The 18,746-nt window shown below is 44.0% G+C and overlaps 1 protein-coding gene and 1 long non-coding RNA gene across 3 annotated transcripts in view; one reads left to right on the top strand and one right to left on the bottom strand.

The window, feature by feature from the left end:
- mon2 (MON2 homolog, regulator of endosome-to-Golgi trafficking) overlaps window positions 1-16,702 on the top strand; it is a 197,555-nt gene extending 180,853 nt beyond the window's left edge. For both annotated transcript variants that reach the window (XM_072485024.1, XM_072485023.1), the window contains 5 exons: window positions 5,249-5,309; window positions 5,498-5,621; window positions 9,439-9,646; window positions 13,655-13,737; window positions 15,957-16,702. In XM_072485024.1, coding sequence (XP_072341125.1) covers window positions 5,249-5,309; window positions 5,498-5,621; window positions 9,439-9,646; window positions 13,655-13,737; window positions 15,957-16,120 — 640 coding nt within the window. In that variant the 3' untranslated portion in view covers window positions 16,121-16,702. The remainder of the gene's footprint in view (window positions 1-5,248; window positions 5,310-5,497; window positions 5,622-9,438; window positions 9,647-13,654; window positions 13,738-15,956) is intronic.
- LOC140396416 (uncharacterized) overlaps window positions 9,556-18,746 on the bottom strand; it is a 68,832-nt gene continuing 59,641 nt past the window's right edge. The window contains exon 5 of the long non-coding RNA XR_011936519.1: window positions 9,556-9,704. This is a non-coding gene — a long non-coding RNA (uncharacterized lncRNA). The remainder of the gene's footprint in view (window positions 9,705-18,746) is intronic.

The following is an 18,746-nucleotide window of genomic DNA, read 5'->3' as shown; positions in this document are numbered from 1 at the left end:
AACCTTAAATTGAATCAGGCTAAGCCTGGCACACGAAGACGAGGAATTTACCCTATTTAGGGCATCAGCCCACAGCCCCTCCTCAATCTCCTCCCCCAGCTCTTCTTCCCATTTTCCTTTCAGCTCCTCTACCCGCGCCACCCCCTCATCTCTCATCTCCTGATATATTTCGGACACTTTGCCCTCCCCGACCCATACCTCCGAAATCACTCTATCCTGGATCCCCTGTGTTGGGAGCAGCGGAAATTCCCTCACCTGTTGCCTCGTAAATGCCCTCACTTGCATATATCTGAAGATATTCCCCGGGGGCAACTCATATTTTTCCTCCAGCGCTCCCAGGCTCGCAAACGTCCCGTCTATAAACAGGTCCCTCAGTTTCCTAATTCCTACTCGTTGCCAACTCTGGAACCCCCCGTCCATCCTTCCTGGGACAAACCTGTGGTTATTCCTAATCGGGGACCACACCGAGACACCCGTCACCCCCCTGTGTCGCCTCCACTGCCCCCAGATCCTCAAGGTTACCACCACCACTGGGTTTGTGGTATACCTTTTCGGGGAGAACAGCAGCGGCGCCGTCACCAGCGCCTTTATGCTCGTTCCTTTACAGGACGCCATCTCCAGCCTCTTCCACGCCGCCCCCTCTCCCTCCCTCATCCACTTACAAACCATCGCCACATTGGCGGCCCAGTGGTAGTCGTTCAAGCTCGGCAGCGCCAGTCCCCCTCTATCCCTACTGCGCTGCAGGAACCCCTCTCTTTACCCTCGGGGTCTTCCCTGCCCACACCAAGCTCATAATGCTCCTGTCTATTTTTTTGAAAAAGGACTTTGTGATCAGAATGGGGAGACACTGAAACACAAAAAGAAACCTCGGGAGGACCATCATTTCTACCGCCTGCACTCTGCCCGCCAGTGAGAGTGGCAACATATCCCACCTCTTGAAGTCCTCCTCCATCTGCTCCACCAGTCGCGTCAGATTAAGTCTGTGTAGAGTTCCCCAGTTCCTGGCTACCTGGATCCCCAGATATCGGAAGCTCCTTTCCACCCTCCTTAACGGCAGAGCGTCTGTTCCTCTTCCCTGGTCCCCGAGGTGTATTACAAAAAGCTTGCTCTTCCCCATATTTAGCCTGTATCCCGAGAAACCTCCAAACTCCCTCAGTATCTGCATAACCTCTGGCATCCCCTCTACAGGGTCCGCAACATATAGCAGTAAGTCATCAGCGTAGAGTGACACTCGATGCTCCTCTCCCCCTCTAACCACCCCCCTCCATTTCTTAGAGTCCCTCAACGCTATGGCCAGTGGTTCAATTGCCAACGCGAACGGTAATGGGGACAGGGGACACCCCTGTCTTGTTCCCCTGTGTAGCCGAAAATACCCCGATCTTTGCCAGTTTGTGACTACACTTGCCACTGGGGCCCCATATAGGAGTCTGACCCATCTAACAAACCCCTCCCTGAACCCAAACCTCCTCAGCACCTCCCACAAATAGTCCCACTCCAGCCTATCGAATGCCTTCTCCGCATCCATCGCCGCCACTATCTCTGCCTCCCCCTCCGCTGGGGACGTCATCATCACCCCCAGCAGCTGTCGAACGTTGACATTCAGTTATCTCCCCTTTACAAACCCTGTCTGGTCTTCATGCACCACCCCCGGGACGCAATCCTCTATCCTTGTCGCCAGCACTTTTGCCAGCAGTTTGGCGTCTACATTTAGGAGTGAGATAGGCCTGTATGACCCGCATTGCAGCAGATCTTTATCCCGCTTCAGAATTAATGATATCGTCGCCTCCGACATTGTCGGGGGTAGTATCCCCCCTTCCCTGGCCTCGTTAAAGGTTCTCGCCAGCAGCGGGGCCAACAGGTCCACATATTTCCTGTAGAATTCCACCGGAAACCCGTCTGGTCCCGGGGCCTTCCCTGCCTGCATGTTCCCCAGTCCCTTAGTCACCTTGTCCACCTCGATTGGCGCCCCCAGACCTGCCACCTCCTGCTCCTCCACCCTCGGGAACCTTAGTTGGTCCGGAAAATGTAGCATTCCCTCTTTTCCCCCCGTGGGTTGGGACTTTTATAGCCTCTCATAAAAGGTCTTAAACACCTCATTTACCTTCCCTGCTCTCTGCTCCATAGTTCCCGTTTCATCCCTAACTCCCCCAATCTCTCTCGCCGCTATCCTCTTACGAAGTTGGTGGGCCAGCAGCCGGCTCGCCTTTTCCCCATTCTCATATCGCATCCCCTGTGCCTTCCTCCACTGTGCCTCTGCCTTTCCTGTGGTCAGCAGGTCAAACTCCGTCTGAAGTCTTCGCCTTTCTCTATATAGTCCTTCGTATGGGGCCTCCGCATATCTTTTATCCATCCTCAAAATCGCCCCCCACTAATCTCTCCCTTTCTTTGCCCTCTTGTTTCTCCTTGTGGGCTCTAATGGGGATCAGCTCTCCCCTAACCACCACCTTCAGCGCTTCCCATACTACCCCCACCTGAACCTCACCATCGTCATTGATGTCCAGGTATCCCCCAATACACCCCCGCACCCTTCCACAGACCCCCTCATCCGCCAATAGTCCCACATCCAGTAGCCAGAGTGGGCGCTGCTCCTTCTCCTCTCCTAGTTCCAGATCCACCCAGTGCAGGGCATGGTCTGAAACGGCTATGGCCGAGTACTCCGTTCCTGCCACCTTCGAGATCAGTGCCCTACTCATAACAAAGAAGTCTATTCGGGAATATACCTTGTGGGCGTGGGAGAAAAAGGAAAACTGGCCACCTCCACGGATCCACTCCCCCCATTTGTTCCATAAAGCCCCTAAGCACCTTGGCCGCTGCCGGCCTTCTTCCGGTCCTGGATCTAGACTGGTCTAGCCCTGGATCCAGCACAGTGTTGAAGTCCGTCTCCCCCCCCCCCATTACCAGGCTTCCAACCTCCAGGTCCGGGATACGTCCAGCATCCGCTTCATAAATCCCGCGTCATCCCAGTTCGGGGCATATACATTTACCAGCACAACCGCCTCTTCCTGCAATCTACCACTCACCATCACATATCTGCCCCCGTTATCGACCACTATATTCTTAGCCTCGAACGACACCTGTTTCCCCACCAGTATCGCCACCCCCCTGTTTTTCGCGTCCAACCCTGAGTGGAATACCTGTCCCACCCATCCTTTTCTTAACCTAACCTGATCCGCCACCTTCAGATGCGTCTCCTGGAGCATGACTACGGCCGCCTTCAGTCTTTTTAAGTGCGCGAACGCCCGGGCCCTCTTAATCGGCCCATTTAGGCCTCTCACATTCCACGTGATCAGCCGGATTGGGGGGCCGCTCCCCCCCTGCCGACTAGCCATCCCCTTTTCTGGGCCAGCCCCCCGTCCAGGTCCCGCGCACCCACCTGTCCCCCAGGCGGCGCCTTCCCGTCCCGACCACCTCTTCTCTTGCCAGCTCCCCCTTGCACTCAGCAGCAGCAACTCAGTTAGTGTCCCCCCCCCCCCCCCCACTAGATCCCCATCTAGCATGGTTACTCCCCCATAATGCTTCCGAAAGTCAGCTAACTCTAGCTGACCCCGGCTTCCCCCGTTCTCTCTTTGACCTCCCTGCGTGTGGGGCTCTCTTCCTTCCTGTGCCTATCTTCCCGCCATCATCTCCATAGCGCGGGAAAACCCCTTGCTTTCCTAACGGCCCCGCCCCCTATGGCGCAGCTCCCTCATTACCCCTCCCCCTCTCTGTCCCTTTTTCCACCGGCGCCCACATTTCTTCGTGTCCCCCCATCAAGGGGAGAGAAATTCCCCATCCAACGTTACTATATAATAAACCTCCCATTTCCCACTTTACATTTCTGTACCACCACCTCGGTGCTTCCCTCCCAACATCAAACTCTCAGATCTAGTCCAGTTTCTCTTCTTGAATGAAGGTCCATGCCTCATCCGCCGTTTCGAAGTAGTAGTGCTTGCCCTGATGCGTGACCCGCAATCGCGCCGCCTGCAGCATCCCAAATTTTATTTTCTTCCTGTGAAGCACTGCCTTGGCCCGATTAAAGCTCGCCCTCCTTCTCGCCACCTCCACACTCCAGTCCTGATACACTCGTATCACCGCATTCTCCCACTTGCTACTCCGTACCTTCTTGGCCCAGCTCAAGACCGCCTCTCTGTCCATGAAGCGGTGAAATCTCACCACTATCGCCCTTGGTATTTCACCCGCCTTTGGTCTTCTCACAAGGACCCGGTACACTCCTTCCACCTCCAGGGGGCCCGTTGGGGCCTCAGCTCCCATTAGCGTATGGAGCATCGTGCTCACATAAGCCCCAACATCAGCTCCCTCTGTTCCTTCGGGGAGACCTAGAATCCGTAGGTTCTTCCTCCTCGAGCTGTTCTCCAGGGCTTCCAGCCTTTCGATGCACCTCTTATGTAGCGCCTCATGCGTCTCCATTTTTACCACCAGGCCCTGTATCTCATCCTCATTTTCGGCTGCCTTTGCCTTCACTCCACGGAGCTCTATCGCCTGGACCTTTTGTGTTTCCTTCAGTCCCTCGATTGCCAATAACATCGGCGTCAGCACCTCCTTCTTTAGTTCCTCCACACATCGTCGGAGGAATTCCTGCTGGTCCGGGCCCCATGCCGTCTGGGCTCCATCCGCCGCCATCTTGCTTCTCCCATCTCTTCTCTGCCGTTGCTCCAAAGGATCCTTCGCAATCTGGCCACTACCGTTGGTCCTTTCCATACACACACGGGGGGGGGGGGGGGGGGGGACCTTCCTTCGTCACCCCACACTGGGTTTGGTCTGAAAAAATTTCCGTTGGGGCTCCCGAAAAGAGCCCAAAAGTCCGTTAGAACGGGAGCTGCCAAAATGTGCGGCTTAGCAGTGCATCGCCGCAACCGGAAGTCCTCCATTTGCATTTTTTATACAGTCCTGCTGTCTACAGATGTTTGTTGTGTTTTCCTTCCAAACATGGTAATCACAGTACAAAAATTAATTTGTTTATTCTGAAGTATTTTGAGCTGTTGAGATTGGGAGATATTCAAGTGCAAATTTTGGTTCTGCTATATGCTGATAATTTAGTCATGCTGCATGTCTGTTTCCATGCTGAATAAATATCCAGAATTAACACACAGTCAGTCCATACCTAAATTATTTATTAATCCAAAAGGTTCCAAACTATTTGGCAAAATAATGGCCCATTGTTAGTAATCATTAGAGGGAAGAACAACTCATTTAATAACAAGCTGCCTAATTAAGATTGCATTGTCACTCTTATGATTTGGTTTTGTAGCACACCTCCAGATAATCTCTCCATTCAAGAATTTGAGAAAAATGAGAACATTGATGTTGAGGTGAGTTTAAATTCAGACTATGTTAAGTTATGCATGCTCAGCAAGCATTGAATACGTTTAAAGTGATCTTTGTTGATGCATTGAAACACACCTGTATTAAACAGCATATTTCTGTGAAATTATTACTTTGACACAGTGATTAATTTGAAACAATATTTTCCATTACAATTGCTTTTTATTCTTTTTAGGTTGTACAACTTATTAGCACAGATATATTACCATATGCAAACTTCATTCCAAAAGAATTTGTTGGCCAGATAATGACGATGCTGAACAAAGGTTCAATCCATTCTCGGTCAACTTCATTTACAGGTGTGTCATATTGTTTTTGGGCAGAAATTGATTAGAAGCTGGAGGAAAATTTATGGGCAAGCAGTGCATCAGTACATTATAATCTGTTAAATTTGATTATTTAAGCTGCATGGCGGCACAGTGGTTAGCACTGCTGCCTTCCGGCACCAAGGACCCGGGTTCGATCCCGGCCCTGGGTCACTATCCATGTGGAGTTTGCACATTCTCCTCGTGTCTGTGTGGGTCTCACCCCCACAACCCAAAGATGTGCAGGGAAGGTGGATTGGACACGCTAAATTGCCCCTTAATTGGATAAAAATGAATTGGGTACTCTAAATTTTTTAAGTTTCATTTTTTAATTTCATTAAGTAAGAGGCTGCAGTGTCTTAGGAAAATGGGGAATAATGATGGTTAAAGGCCCTAATATTCAGAATCAACAATTCGTTCTTGTCCTCATTTAAAAGCAAAATGTTCACTTTGATTGGAAAGCAGTAACATGAACCTTCATGAGACCATCCCAAAGGCAGCGACTCATCTGTTTAAATGATGCTGTTTTACTAAGCGTAACATCACTGTTCTAATTGAGTCTGCTATTTAAGGCCATTATATTTTTGTCCTTTGTACTGGAAATGCTTCATTATGAGGACAGCAAGGGGGCAGCACGGTGACGCAGTGGTTAGCACTGCTGCCTCGCAGCGCCGAGGTCCCATGTTCGATCCCGGCTCTGGGTCCACTGTCCTTGTGGAGTTTGCACATTCTCCCCGTGTTAGCGTGGGTTTTGCCCCACAACCCAAAGATATGCAGGGTAGGTGGATTGGCCATGCTAATTGCCCCTTAATTGAAAAAAATAATTCTAAATATATTTTTTAAAATATTAGGACAGCAACAAACCTCTACAGATGTGTGTCAAAATAGATTGAAATTTTAGAACCATTGTGCAGTGCTGGATGTTTTTCAGTCTTTTATTGAAAGGCTATTTTACCTGCAGATATTTTCAAGGATGTGTGAAGAGATACAAAATTTAAAGTTATATTTGCTGATATGTAGATAGAGATGACCACAATTGAATATCAGCAGGTAAAACTTTTAAAAAGAACCAACACATCGGGAAACAGGTTTACAAGTTCTCAACTTCAAGCTTGGTGCTATTTGATCCTGAAATAGCTCCATGTTGATCCTAGATACAGTCCATTACAAAGGCTACCTACTTGACTGCCTCAGCTGCTGTAACCCTCATCCTTGCCTTTTTCACCTCCAGACCCTAAAATTCCAATGCTCTCTGGGCTGCCTTCCATCCTTCACCCTCTGTAAACTTCAAATCATTCAGCTCTCTGTTGCATATGTCCTTTCCATCACCAAGTTCCATTTACTCCTCACCCCTGTCTTCAATGATCTACATCGACTCCCTGTTCCCCAATGCCCATCATTTAAAATACTAATCTTTGCATTTAAATGTCTTTGTGATCTTTCCCTTCCTATCTCTGTAAGTTCCTCCAGCCTCACTACGCTCCAAAAACCCTGCATTGCTTTTGACTCTGGCCTCTTGTGCATTCCTCTCTTCTTGCCCCCCACCGTTGGTGTCATGCCTTATGCCGCCAAGACCCCATGTTTTTGGAATTCCCTCCCTAAACCTCTCCACCTCTCTGCTTCTTTTAAGTTCCACAAAACCCACTTTTTTGACTTTTTTAAGCTTTTTGTCACCCATCTTAATATTTTTCTTTGGCTTGATGTGCTTTTTCGTCTTACCGTTCTTTTCTGAAGTGCCCTGGTGCCTTGAGACCTTTTTATCTATGTTAAAGCGCTATACAAATACAAGTTGTTGAATGAAAATGGACACAATGAGATATCCCATTACAAACCGGCAAACCAATCTCTCTAACTGATTACTTGATCTCAACCGGATTAACTCTGTGCTGTAATATTACAAAACAGCAAGTTTGTAGATAAATTGTTTTTTCAGATAAAGCTTTATTTTTTCATTTTCTGGCTTTAAGCCTTTTTAAATACTTGTGAACGTTTGGTATAGTTTTGTAGTCCTTGTTGCGTAGTTGTGAACATTTTAAAACATTTAAAACCATGTCACCAATTCTATGATGGGCCTTGAAGTATTTCTGTTTTTGTTCAGATTAACTGTTGAATGTGTAGCAATTCCAATCAAAGTGTAACATGTTGCAGTATAGTTTACATTTGCAAAAATTCAACTGTGTGTGTGCATTTGTTGTGTATAATGTGCATGTAGGTTGATATTACTTTCACAAGACAGATAAGAAAGGCTTATCTTGGCTCATCCATTTCGAAAGACCCTAACTTCCCCCCCCTCCCCCCCAAAAAACATTTTTAATACAGGTTCAAGGAGACTAGCATCTGTGAATCAGTTCTTTACACTGACTAACTGTTACTCGCTCCCGAATTAGTAGTTGTTTTGCATATGCAGAATCAGCATTTAATTCCAAACATTTTATAAAGTTTTCATCCAGAGTCTAAAGGATCCCAGAGGAAGGCCATTGATTTGACCTCTGAAGTGATTCAGCCAGCCGTGTGACTCTGAAATGTAGGCCCTGTAGCAGTAGAAAGAAACAGGTTGTCCAAATGGCAAGACTGTTTATATTGAAGAGAAACACAGAAAACTGGGTCTTCCACCTGGATAAAGGAGCTTATGTAACAGTGTATATGCTTGGTGCTATGTTATTAGCCTTAGTTTTATTAGCTCTAATTCTGTCACCTTTGCTCACGAGTCGCCAGGTATCTTTCTGATACCGCCACGTGGTTCAAGTCCAAGTAATGATTAATAATGCAGCACACCGCTTAGTACATGTTAAATCAACGATCATTTATTATATACAGCAATAAATACTTATACAATAATCCTACTTCTAGACTATCACCTACCACTAAAGGCCAATACTTAACTTTGGTGATGGCCCACCAGGTCAGGGAAACGAATGATCTATCGAATTGGGTCTGGCCTGTGGGATTCAAAAAGGCTGGTACAAGTCGATAGTCTGGAACACCCATCTAGTAGCGATCGCTGGAGTAACACTTACTTGTTTCTTCGGCGAGGGTCTCGAAGGTTGCGAGTAGGAGAAGAAGGGTTGATCTGAACTTGGCCCCTATTTTTATAGTCCCAAGGGGCTTCCCGCCTCTCGGGGCGGACCTTGACCCTGGTCCCAAGTGATTGGACTTGGTCCCAATCACTGGGTTCGATATGCTCCAATAATGGGCCGATTCCTTGATTGGGGGGTGGTCGTCCACCTTTCTTTGTCTCGGCCACTGCTGGCGCTGACAGGTCTGGATCGGCTTTCAATTGCTAATTTGTAGCAATTGTTCCCGGGGATGGCCGATTAAAATGCAGATGGCTGGGTTGATGTGCTGTTAATGGTTGCAGGTATCGGTCTGGGCCGACTTCCCCAGAGCCAAATACACTGTTCTGCCTGCAGCTGTCCGTTTTGAGTCCTGTTGGCTGATTTTCCCATCAGCCTTTTCAGTTCGCCATTTTACATCGGGGTTTGGCCAAATTAATCGGGAATCAGCCATTTTAGGTGGCTACAGCTAACATCCAGAATCAAAAATAAAAGCAGCTGTAGCTTTTCTCGGTCTCTTGCATTTCCCCACAGCCCACCCCCAACTTGATTGCATTCAAGAAATTGATTAAATTAATTTAGAGCCAGTTTCCCTTGTTTTCTTCTTAGTTGGATAGTGTTGGCTGAGCTTCCAAAATATTAAAACAGAAATAATTTGTGTAACAGTAAGCTAAATTCAAGACAGTGACGTTGCGAATACTTTGCCTTCAAAAAAAAAATACCCTGGTCAAGTAACTATAACTGTTTCACTTCTACAGAAGCTGAAATTGACATTCGAATGAGAGAGGAGTTTTCCAAAGTCTGCTTTGAAACACTGCTTCAGTTTTCCTTCAGTAATAAAGTGACGACACCCCAGGAAGGGTATATTTCCCGAATGGCATTGTCTGTGCTGTTAAAGAGGTCACAGGATGTATTGCATCGGTACATTGAAGATGAGCGGTTGAGTGGCAGGTGTCCTCTGCCAAGGTTAGAATGAATTCCTTTTGAATTGCTTGCTTCTCATGAATATTTTAATCAAAATATCCTGAATTTAAGACAGAATTAATGTATTTAGAAAATGTACATATATTCAGCACTGGTCCTAGGGATAAGATGCTGTGCACCTTTAATTTTGGGTGTGAAAGATTTGCAGTCGAGACCCATTTCAAAGGAATATTCTAGCCCAGTGGTTCCCAATCTTTTATGTCATGGCACACCTCTATACTGTTAAAGAAATTGAGGCACACCTCTATTTTCTCTGCCGTCTTCCCTTACTGGGAACTTGGATTTCAACTTCTCCCTGTCCCCTCTCCTGGTTTGTTTTTTTTACCTCTCCCTGTCTCTCTCACTTCTCCCAGGGTTTTTGTGCCCTTTTGGAGTTTTTGCTTTTTGTGCTGACGCATGGGACCTTTGTCTTCAATTCCAAGTCCCGTTGGTCATGCACATGGGCCTGACCAACATAAAAAATCTAAACTGTGCATGTGCGGCTCTTTCCCAGTTGCCGCATGCGCGGGAAGCCCAAGATTCATCGGGTCTTGGAGATGCCAGCTGAAGACTAAGGTTAATTTTAGTTTAATTACATGAATTTTTAATCTTTTTTCGCAGCACACTTGGGTGGTCTTCACAGTACATTAGTTGGGAACCACTGTTCTAGCCTGCAAAAATGTTTTAAATTAAACTACTCCACCCTGAATATCCGATTTTGCGATTAGACTGTTCCTTTATGTCATGCTATATTTATAGCCATGTTGTCCAAGATAGAACATAGAAAATACGGCACAGAACAGGCCCTTCGGCTCACGATGTTGTGCCGAACCTTTGTCCTAGATTAATCATAGATTATCACTGAATTTACAGTGCAGAAGGAGGCCATTCGGCCCCCTGAGTCTGCACCGGCTCTTGGAAAGAGCACCCCACCCAAACTCAACACCTCCACCCAACACCAAGGGCAATTTTGGACACTAAGGGCAATTTATCATGGCCAATCCACCTACCCTGCACATCTTTGGACTGTGGGAGGAAACCGGAGCACCCGGAGGAAACCCACGCAGACACTGGGAGGACGTGCAGACTCCGCACAGACAGTGACCCAAGCCGGAATCGAACCTGGGAACCTGGAGCTGTGAAGCAATTGTGCTATCCACAATGCTACCGTGCTGCCCTTAAAAACAAATAAATCTACACTATATCATTTTACCGTAATCCATGTACCTATCCAATAGCTGCTTGAAGGTCCCTAATGTTTCCGATTCAACTACTTCCACAGGCAGTGCATTCCATGCCCCCACTACTCTCTGGGTAAAGAACCTACCTCTGATATCCCTCCTATATCTCCCACCTTTCACCTTAAATTTATGTCCCCTTGTAATGGTTTGTTCCACCCAGGGAAAAAGTCTCTGACTGTCTACTCTATCTATTCCCCTGATCATCTTATAAACCTCTATCAAGTCGCCCCTCGTCCTTCTCCGTTCTAATGAGAAAAGGCCTAGCACCCTCAACCTTTCCTCGTAAGACCTACTCTCCATTCCAGGTACCATCCTGGTAAATCTTCTTTGCACCTTTTCCAAAGCTTCCACATCCTTCCTAAAATGAGGTGACCAGAACTGTACACAGTACTCCAAATGTGGCCTTACCAAAGTTTTGTACAGCTGCATCATCACCTCACGGCTCTTAAATTCAATCCCTCTGTTAATGAACGCGAGCACACCATAGGCCTTCTTCACAGCTCTATCCACTTGAGTGGCAACTTTCAAAGATGTATGAACATAGACCCCAAGATCTCTCTGCTCCTGCACATTGCCAAGAACTCTACCGTTAACCCTGTATTCCGCATTCATATTTGTCCTTCCAAAATGGACAACCTCACACTTTTCAGGATTAAACTCCATCTGCCACTTCTCAGCCCAGCCCTGCATCCTATCTATGTCTCTTTGCAGCCGACAACAGCCCTCCTTACTATCCACAACTCCACCAATCTTCGTATTGTCTGCAAATTTACTGACCCACCCTTCAACTCCTTCATCCAAGTCATTAATGAAAATCACAAACAGCAGAGGACCCAGAACTGATCCCTGCGGTACGCCACTGGTAACTGGGATCCAGGCTGAATATTTGCCATCCACCACCACTCTCTGACTTCTATCAGTTAGCCAGTTCGTTATCCAACTGGCCAAATTTCCCACTATCCCATGCCTCCTTACTTTCTGCAGAAGCCTACCATGGGGAACCTTATCAAATGCCTTACTAAAATCCATGTACACTACATCCACTGCTTTACCTTCATCCGCATGCTTGGTCACCTCCTCAAAGAATTCAATAAGATTTGTAAGGCAAGACCTACCCCTCACAAATCCGTGCTGACTATCCCTAATCAAGCAGTGTCTTTCCAGATGCTCAGAAATCCTATCCTTCAGTACCCTTTCCATTACTTTGCCTACCACCGAAGTAAGACTAACTGGCCTGTAATTCCCAGGGTTATCCCTCGTCCCTTTTTTGAACAGGCCCTTCTGTAGTTACTTGACATATATGGTCTATGTGTAGTTTATGCTGTACTCCAAATATGAGTCATCAATCGAATACAAAATTAGAAAAGGACCATTGTACATTAAAAAATTCCACCTTTCACTTGCTTAATTTTTAGTAAGTTTGACCCAAACAAATTAACCAAATTGGTGCTTCAGTAATGCATTAAGAAAAATGCAAAACTAAAATATTGTATTGTTAAGTAAAATGGGCTGTGCAATATTATTGAATTCTAGCAACCTTGTGTATAAAATTTGAAGATTAGAGTTGAACAGGTGCATGACTGTGTTTGATCAAATGCTAATCTGCCACTATATGTACAGTTGCCCCAATCTGTAAATGTACCTAGTGGGGTTTCCTTAACTGCTGCGGATGAGCTCATACCAAATCAATGAAAACATCATATAGTCTTTGAGTTGTGTTACTTGGAACATATTTCAGCACTGATCCTCAAGTGAATTAAGAGATTAAAGCTAATGTGGGGAAAAGGGTGAAGAATTGCCTTTGTGACCGGCAGTATTTGAAGTTTTAGTACGTAATACTCAGTTTTATAATAATGGAGGTGAAATTGGTCTTCACCAGCAGTGCAAAATAAGCTGTGAATCAGCAGCCTGTTTTACATTACATCAATGTTATTGTGTTTTTCTAAATTACTTCAGCTAACTTCATATATTTGAATTAAGATAAGATTCTGAGTTTCTAGATCTGGCAAAGTTGCAATAATTTGGTAATCTAGGAAAAGAATTGTGGGAAGGTGGTCTTGCCGCAGTGATGTTGATGTTTAAATGTGTTAATCATGCATTTTCATTGTATCCCTGGGACCACTTCATTCATCACTTAAGTTTTTCCCATTTCCTTAGCATCTGTCACCAACTTCTGTGATTTGTTAGTATGAATATGGGTGCTCATCAAGGTCAAGGATGTTGGGCTTGGAATGCTGTCGATTTTCGTCACACATTACAGCTAATTGCAGAGTAAATCTCCTTTTTTGTCCCAACAATATGCCCAGGCTCAGAAGAGCACAACATTTCTTTGGCTTTGATTACCAGCCATTCATTGCCTGTCAATTAGACTGCCCCTCCTGATATGGGCTAGTGTTGAACTGAAACTGCCAAATCTCTCTCAGGAGACTGAGAAAAGATGGGGTCTCCTCCCCTCTACTACTATGACCTTTGTGTTAACTATCACTCTGGGCAGGATAAACTATTGTAGATTTTCTTTTTTGCAGGCAGTGTCCCATAAGCTGATTACAGGTTGGAGGTTATTTGAAAATAAATTATATAAATATGCATTACAGAACATAATTTAAATAAAAGAGTAAATGCGACAATATTGCCATCATGTGGCCAATGTTCAAAGCGCAGGAATTAATATATTTGCATCATGCTGATATCTGTATAGCACATTTATTTTAAAAATTTCGGCATGTATGCTTTTGTTGTATGTCTAAGTTTTGTCTTTGTTTTAATGCAGGCAGCGAGTGACAGAAATAGTTTTCGTTCTGAAAGCAATCAGTACTCTTATGGATTCACTTAAGAAAACCAAGCCCGAAAATGGTAAAAAAAAATTTAATGTGTTCTCGGGACATGGGCAGTGCACAGAAGGGTTGTGTTTATTGCCCATTCCTTGTCGCCTGTACAACTGAGTGGCTTGCTCGGTCACTTTGGAGGGCATTAAGCGTTTACAATGCAGTGGGGACTGAGTCATATGTCAGCAGATTGTTGAGTGTCTGGTTCCTTTCCCTGCAAAATGTTAGTTGAATCATTTGGATCTTTACAACAGTCCAGCAGTTCTCATGACCAATTTGTAACCAACTTATTGAATTTAATTCACAACTTACTCGAGTTGGAATTGAATTTCTGACCACAGTTTGCTTATATGTCATTCCTAAGATAACTTTCCCATGATAAATGAGCAGAAGAGCTTTAAAATGCAGCATGTTTTAGTTCCTTTATATTAAATATATACAGTAAGATTCGATTACAAAACTGAGGCTGGAAAGCAATAAATGCAATTGCCTCTTGAACGTGTTCTTTTTCAATTGTTCTGATTCCACTAGCTGTGTATTTGCTCAAACACCATATGTCAATTTGCCAATTTTACCTTTGAAATTTCCATCTTTCATTCTTCAGATTATTTTTGATTTAATTTTATTGCACATTTACACTAGCGATGTGTCCCTGTGAATTTATAGCTTTTGTTTAGGTTGCACATGATTATGAAACAGGCAGTTTCTCCACAATTCTGTGCAAATTAATGCATTTGTGACTATACATGAGTATCTAGTAAGTGGTTTTGGGCCTACTATGCCTCTACTGGCTCTATATAAGAGCTGCTCAGTTAGTCCCACTTTCCTGCTCTTTCTCCATAGCCCAACATTTTTTTATGCTTCAAAACTATATTAATTTCCCCTTTGAAAGTTACTAATGAATCTCGCCACCATCTCAGGCAGAGATTTCCATTTCCTAACAGCTCAACATAAAAATAAATTTTATAGAAAATCATAAAGTTTATCCAGCACAGTACTAGGTATGAAGGCTATCAAAGTTTGAGAATATTATATACTTGTTTGAGTTTCCCATTCACAAATTTTCATTTCATAACAGATTTGAGTTCAGTACTGAACTTAGACAAACCACCTTGAGCCATATTGTGAAGTTTCAGCATGCTGAGATGCAATCTGGCCTTGCATCACCTAAACCAACTGAAAAGCGGCACAACTTTTAATGCTATTCAGTTGGATTTTCATCTATAACTGTAACCTGTAAACACTGGAATAAGAGGATAAAGGAAAAAGGGGACAGATTACATTATTTTAAGTTGGCTGTTTCAGTGTATTATATGTCGGAACTTAGTTCTCAAAGCACTAGAGGAGTATCACCAGCAGTGACTCAGTTAGATCCACACAACAAATCTAGTCGCAAGAAACAGCAGCATCCTCTCCCAGGCCAACTAATCCAGCTTCGAGACACTAATCACTCAAAACCAGCTCCACTGGGTAGATGTCATTTGGATGCTTGACACCAGACTCCTGAAGCGGTTTCTCTACTTGGCGCTCATTTGTGGCAGGATACTCCCAGGTGGACAGCAGGAACTCTTTAGGAATGTCCTCAAAAGAATCCCTGAAGAGGTCAGATATACTCCCCGACTAATGAAAGGCTTCTGAACAACCAAAATGGAGATGGCGCAATCGGGGAGGGCAACAAACACATTGAGAGACTTTGTTGGGAACATGCAGAGATAAAGTCCAAGAGTAGGAGGGAGCACAGAAACCTCCAGACAGCACCCAATCCTTCAGGTATCACCTGCCCCTTCTGTGGCAGAGTCTGCAGATCATGTATTGTACTTATCAGCCATTTCAAAGCTCATCGAACTGAAGTGGAACAAATCATCTTCAATCCTGAGGAACTACCAAAGAAGAAGAGATGCTTAATGCTGGAATGATTGTACCTTCCTAAGACTTTTAACCACAGTCTGGAACTCTAGGAATAAGTCTCCTGGGAGCAACTGATGAATTGTGTCAGCAGCCAATGAGCAAATGATGCTCATACTCGGGTAACAGTCACACCTCAGGTCTGCATGTCATTGAAGACACACTGGAAGTGTGACTTGGGTACCAGATTTTACAGTGACTGCCTCATGTGATACTATGAAATAGTATAACAGAAATGTTTTACTCACTTTCTGTTAGATTTCAATCCACAGATTTTTGGTTTGGTGCTTTTCATATAAATGATCCATGCTTTATTTTCTATTCTGTTTCTTCTCTTTACAGTTGATACCAATACCTGGTCGCAGGTAATTGCTTTGTATCCAACATTAGTTGAATGTATTACCTGCACATCCTCTGAAGTTTGCTCAGCTTTGAAAGAGGCGTTAGTTCCATTTAAAGATTTTCTTCAGCCACCAATAGCCAAAGTGCAAAATGGAGAGTCCTGACAAATGTGAGACTGCCACATTATCTGCAGTACTATTAAAATGTTAATTCGGGCAGGTTACTTGCCAGAGCACAATTCGGAAAAGGTCTGGAGCATCACCGAATGTAAAGATCTACATGTGCAGACTTGATTAAGTAACAATCAGGGGCCTTGCTTGGAAGCATCTTGCTGACCGTTGGCGTTGTTTAAATATACATAGATTAAGACTCACTTACAAACTGGTGTAGCTGCCCCACCATTTTCGTTTTAGTGAAGCTGGCCAGGGAGTATGTTTTTAGTTCATTAACCTAAATCTGGTGCAGTGATATAAAAAGTGTTTGAGGAGGGAGAATATATGTACAGGTTGTGTTAAAATGTTGCTGATGTAATTAAAAGATGATATATATTCAACATCATCTATTTGTAAAAAAGGCTGGCATTTTTGTGCACTTTTTAAGGTACAAAAGTTGTGCACAGAACTATATGCAAGTACCATTACATTCCATGTCATATGTGACCAGCCTTTCCAAGTAAAGGGAAATTATGTACTTGTGTGCAAAATAAATTGTCCACTTCTGTTACAGAGTGTGACCTTTTTCTGTGACAGCTTGAAGGGTTTCTGATGCTTCACATTCATGCAGAGCAAATGTGTTCAATGATTAATTTCTTCAGATGGTTTCGCTTTGTCATTTTCTGCCTCCCCTTCATGTTAGTCTTAATATTATGGAAATTATATGTGACAATTTTTTTTAAGAAGTGTTTATTGCAAAATATTTGATTGTTGACTCTATTGTGCGCTCGTTGCGATGTGTCAACGGGATTACAGCCCTTTCCCTTTCCCAGCTGTACCTTAGAAACTATGTTGGTGCTCTGAATTAAAAGGTCTAAAGGGAGTGGTTTAGCATTCCAACTTTATAAGTATAATCTTCCACACAGACTTAAGTTGAGGTGCTGTAAATAAGGTCTGATTCAGACGCTGTACTCCAGCTCTTTTGAACTGTTCTCTGCAGTAAAAATGTCTGAGATATATGTGGACTGTGAAGCTTCTGCACAAAATTTACTTACAATTTGAAAAACGTTTTTAGTATAGTACTATAGTTGAAAATATTTTTGTGTGAAATAATATATAGAAAATGTTTTTACAATTAAAATTACTGTTGGACTTTATTACTGTTGAGAAAGTGAATCCCCCAGATTTCCCGCTCCAGAAATTTATAGTCCCCTTGACAGCAATTATTCAATTAATCGTACCAATAGTTCACAATACTAATGTAATTATTTCAAAACTAATAACAGTCATAATGCAAATTCCTAAGGAATTGTTTCCTACTATTGCCCTTATAAGAGTATTTCAGATCTCAAGCCAAGTATGTTCTTCCACTTAATCCCTTATTATATCACCATCTTATTTTCAGATCCTTATCTTCCATCAGCAGTATCCAAGTCTGTACATGTTTAATTAATGCAAACAAAAATGATATTTTGATCTGTAATCATGAATTCAGTTTATTTCTGCAACATCTTCATGCCGCACTCTTGATGGCAGAAAATTGTTCCCATCACCAAGCATCAATCACACTCTTGACTAATACTCAATAAATTGTATATTCCAGGTCAGGAGAAAGTACATAGGGATTAATTGAAGCCACCTGTATCGTTGGATCTAGAAATTTGAAGCAGCCCAATCATTGCCCTAGCCGTTTATCCTGCAAAAAAAACCTAGCCACCCTATGCAGCATGAAATAAATTATTGAAAATGCTTCGCAGATTATTACGGCTCAGAGGTGGAAAAAATAGATTAATGTTTTGAGTAGAACTCCATAATGTGTTTTTCCCATCCTCCTGGTCCAGGAGGGATCTTCCTTAAGGTTTTCCTCTCAATTCTTATGAGGAATAGTCATTTGGATGAGGTGCATTCTTTTTGTGAGAAGGGACAGTGGAAGGATTTTCCATGTTTTTTCTCTCCCAGAAATTATTTATTGTATAGGGTTGCAATTTTGTCCAAGTGGCCATTCTTAATATGTGAGCTTCTTTGGTTGCTATCAAGCTGTTTATTATGGGACTGCTGTGTCTGAATCCAATCCTAATCACACCTGCTGCAAATTTTGTACTGTGGACTTCATCATCACAATCCCTGGCTGATTCAAGTCCTCTTGATGCAGGGGCCCTAAAACTAAATTTAGCACTCCCACAATGCCATGGTAGGGATGAGATAATTCAACACAGACTAGGCATCAGAGTTATATATTTTTAGCCTCGGAGGGAGCTCAATGTAAATGTGACATATTTTATAATCAGTATTTGTGAGCAGTGAGCAAAGTTTGAAGTGTTAAAACTAACAGTAAATGCTTAAATTAGACACTTCTGAGCATCAGAGGATGACAGATTTCTGCATTGTGCTCAAGAATGTGATCACCCAAGAAGCCACGCTGGATAATTCATGACATGGGTAATGTAGCAAAAGGGAAGTGGGTGATCATCCCCACCAGCAGCAGAGGGAAACAGAATTCAAATTCAGGGAACCCTTGAGTTCCTGGAGCTAAACAAAATATGTATGGGCCTAGAACTTCCAACTTAGGGGGAGATTGTACAGTAGAGGTACACGAGATGTTGCGCTAGTGGTGCCCATGCAGGGACTGCAAGGGAAT

Source organism: Scyliorhinus torazame, chromosome 19 (genome assembly GCF_047496885.1).
Source record: "Scyliorhinus torazame isolate Kashiwa2021f chromosome 19, sScyTor2.1, whole genome shotgun sequence".
Taxonomy (NCBI): domain Eukaryota; kingdom Metazoa; phylum Chordata; class Chondrichthyes; order Carcharhiniformes; family Scyliorhinidae; genus Scyliorhinus; species Scyliorhinus torazame.
The sequence above is the reverse complement of the archived record's forward strand: the minus strand, read 5'-3'. Positions and strand labels throughout refer to the sequence as shown.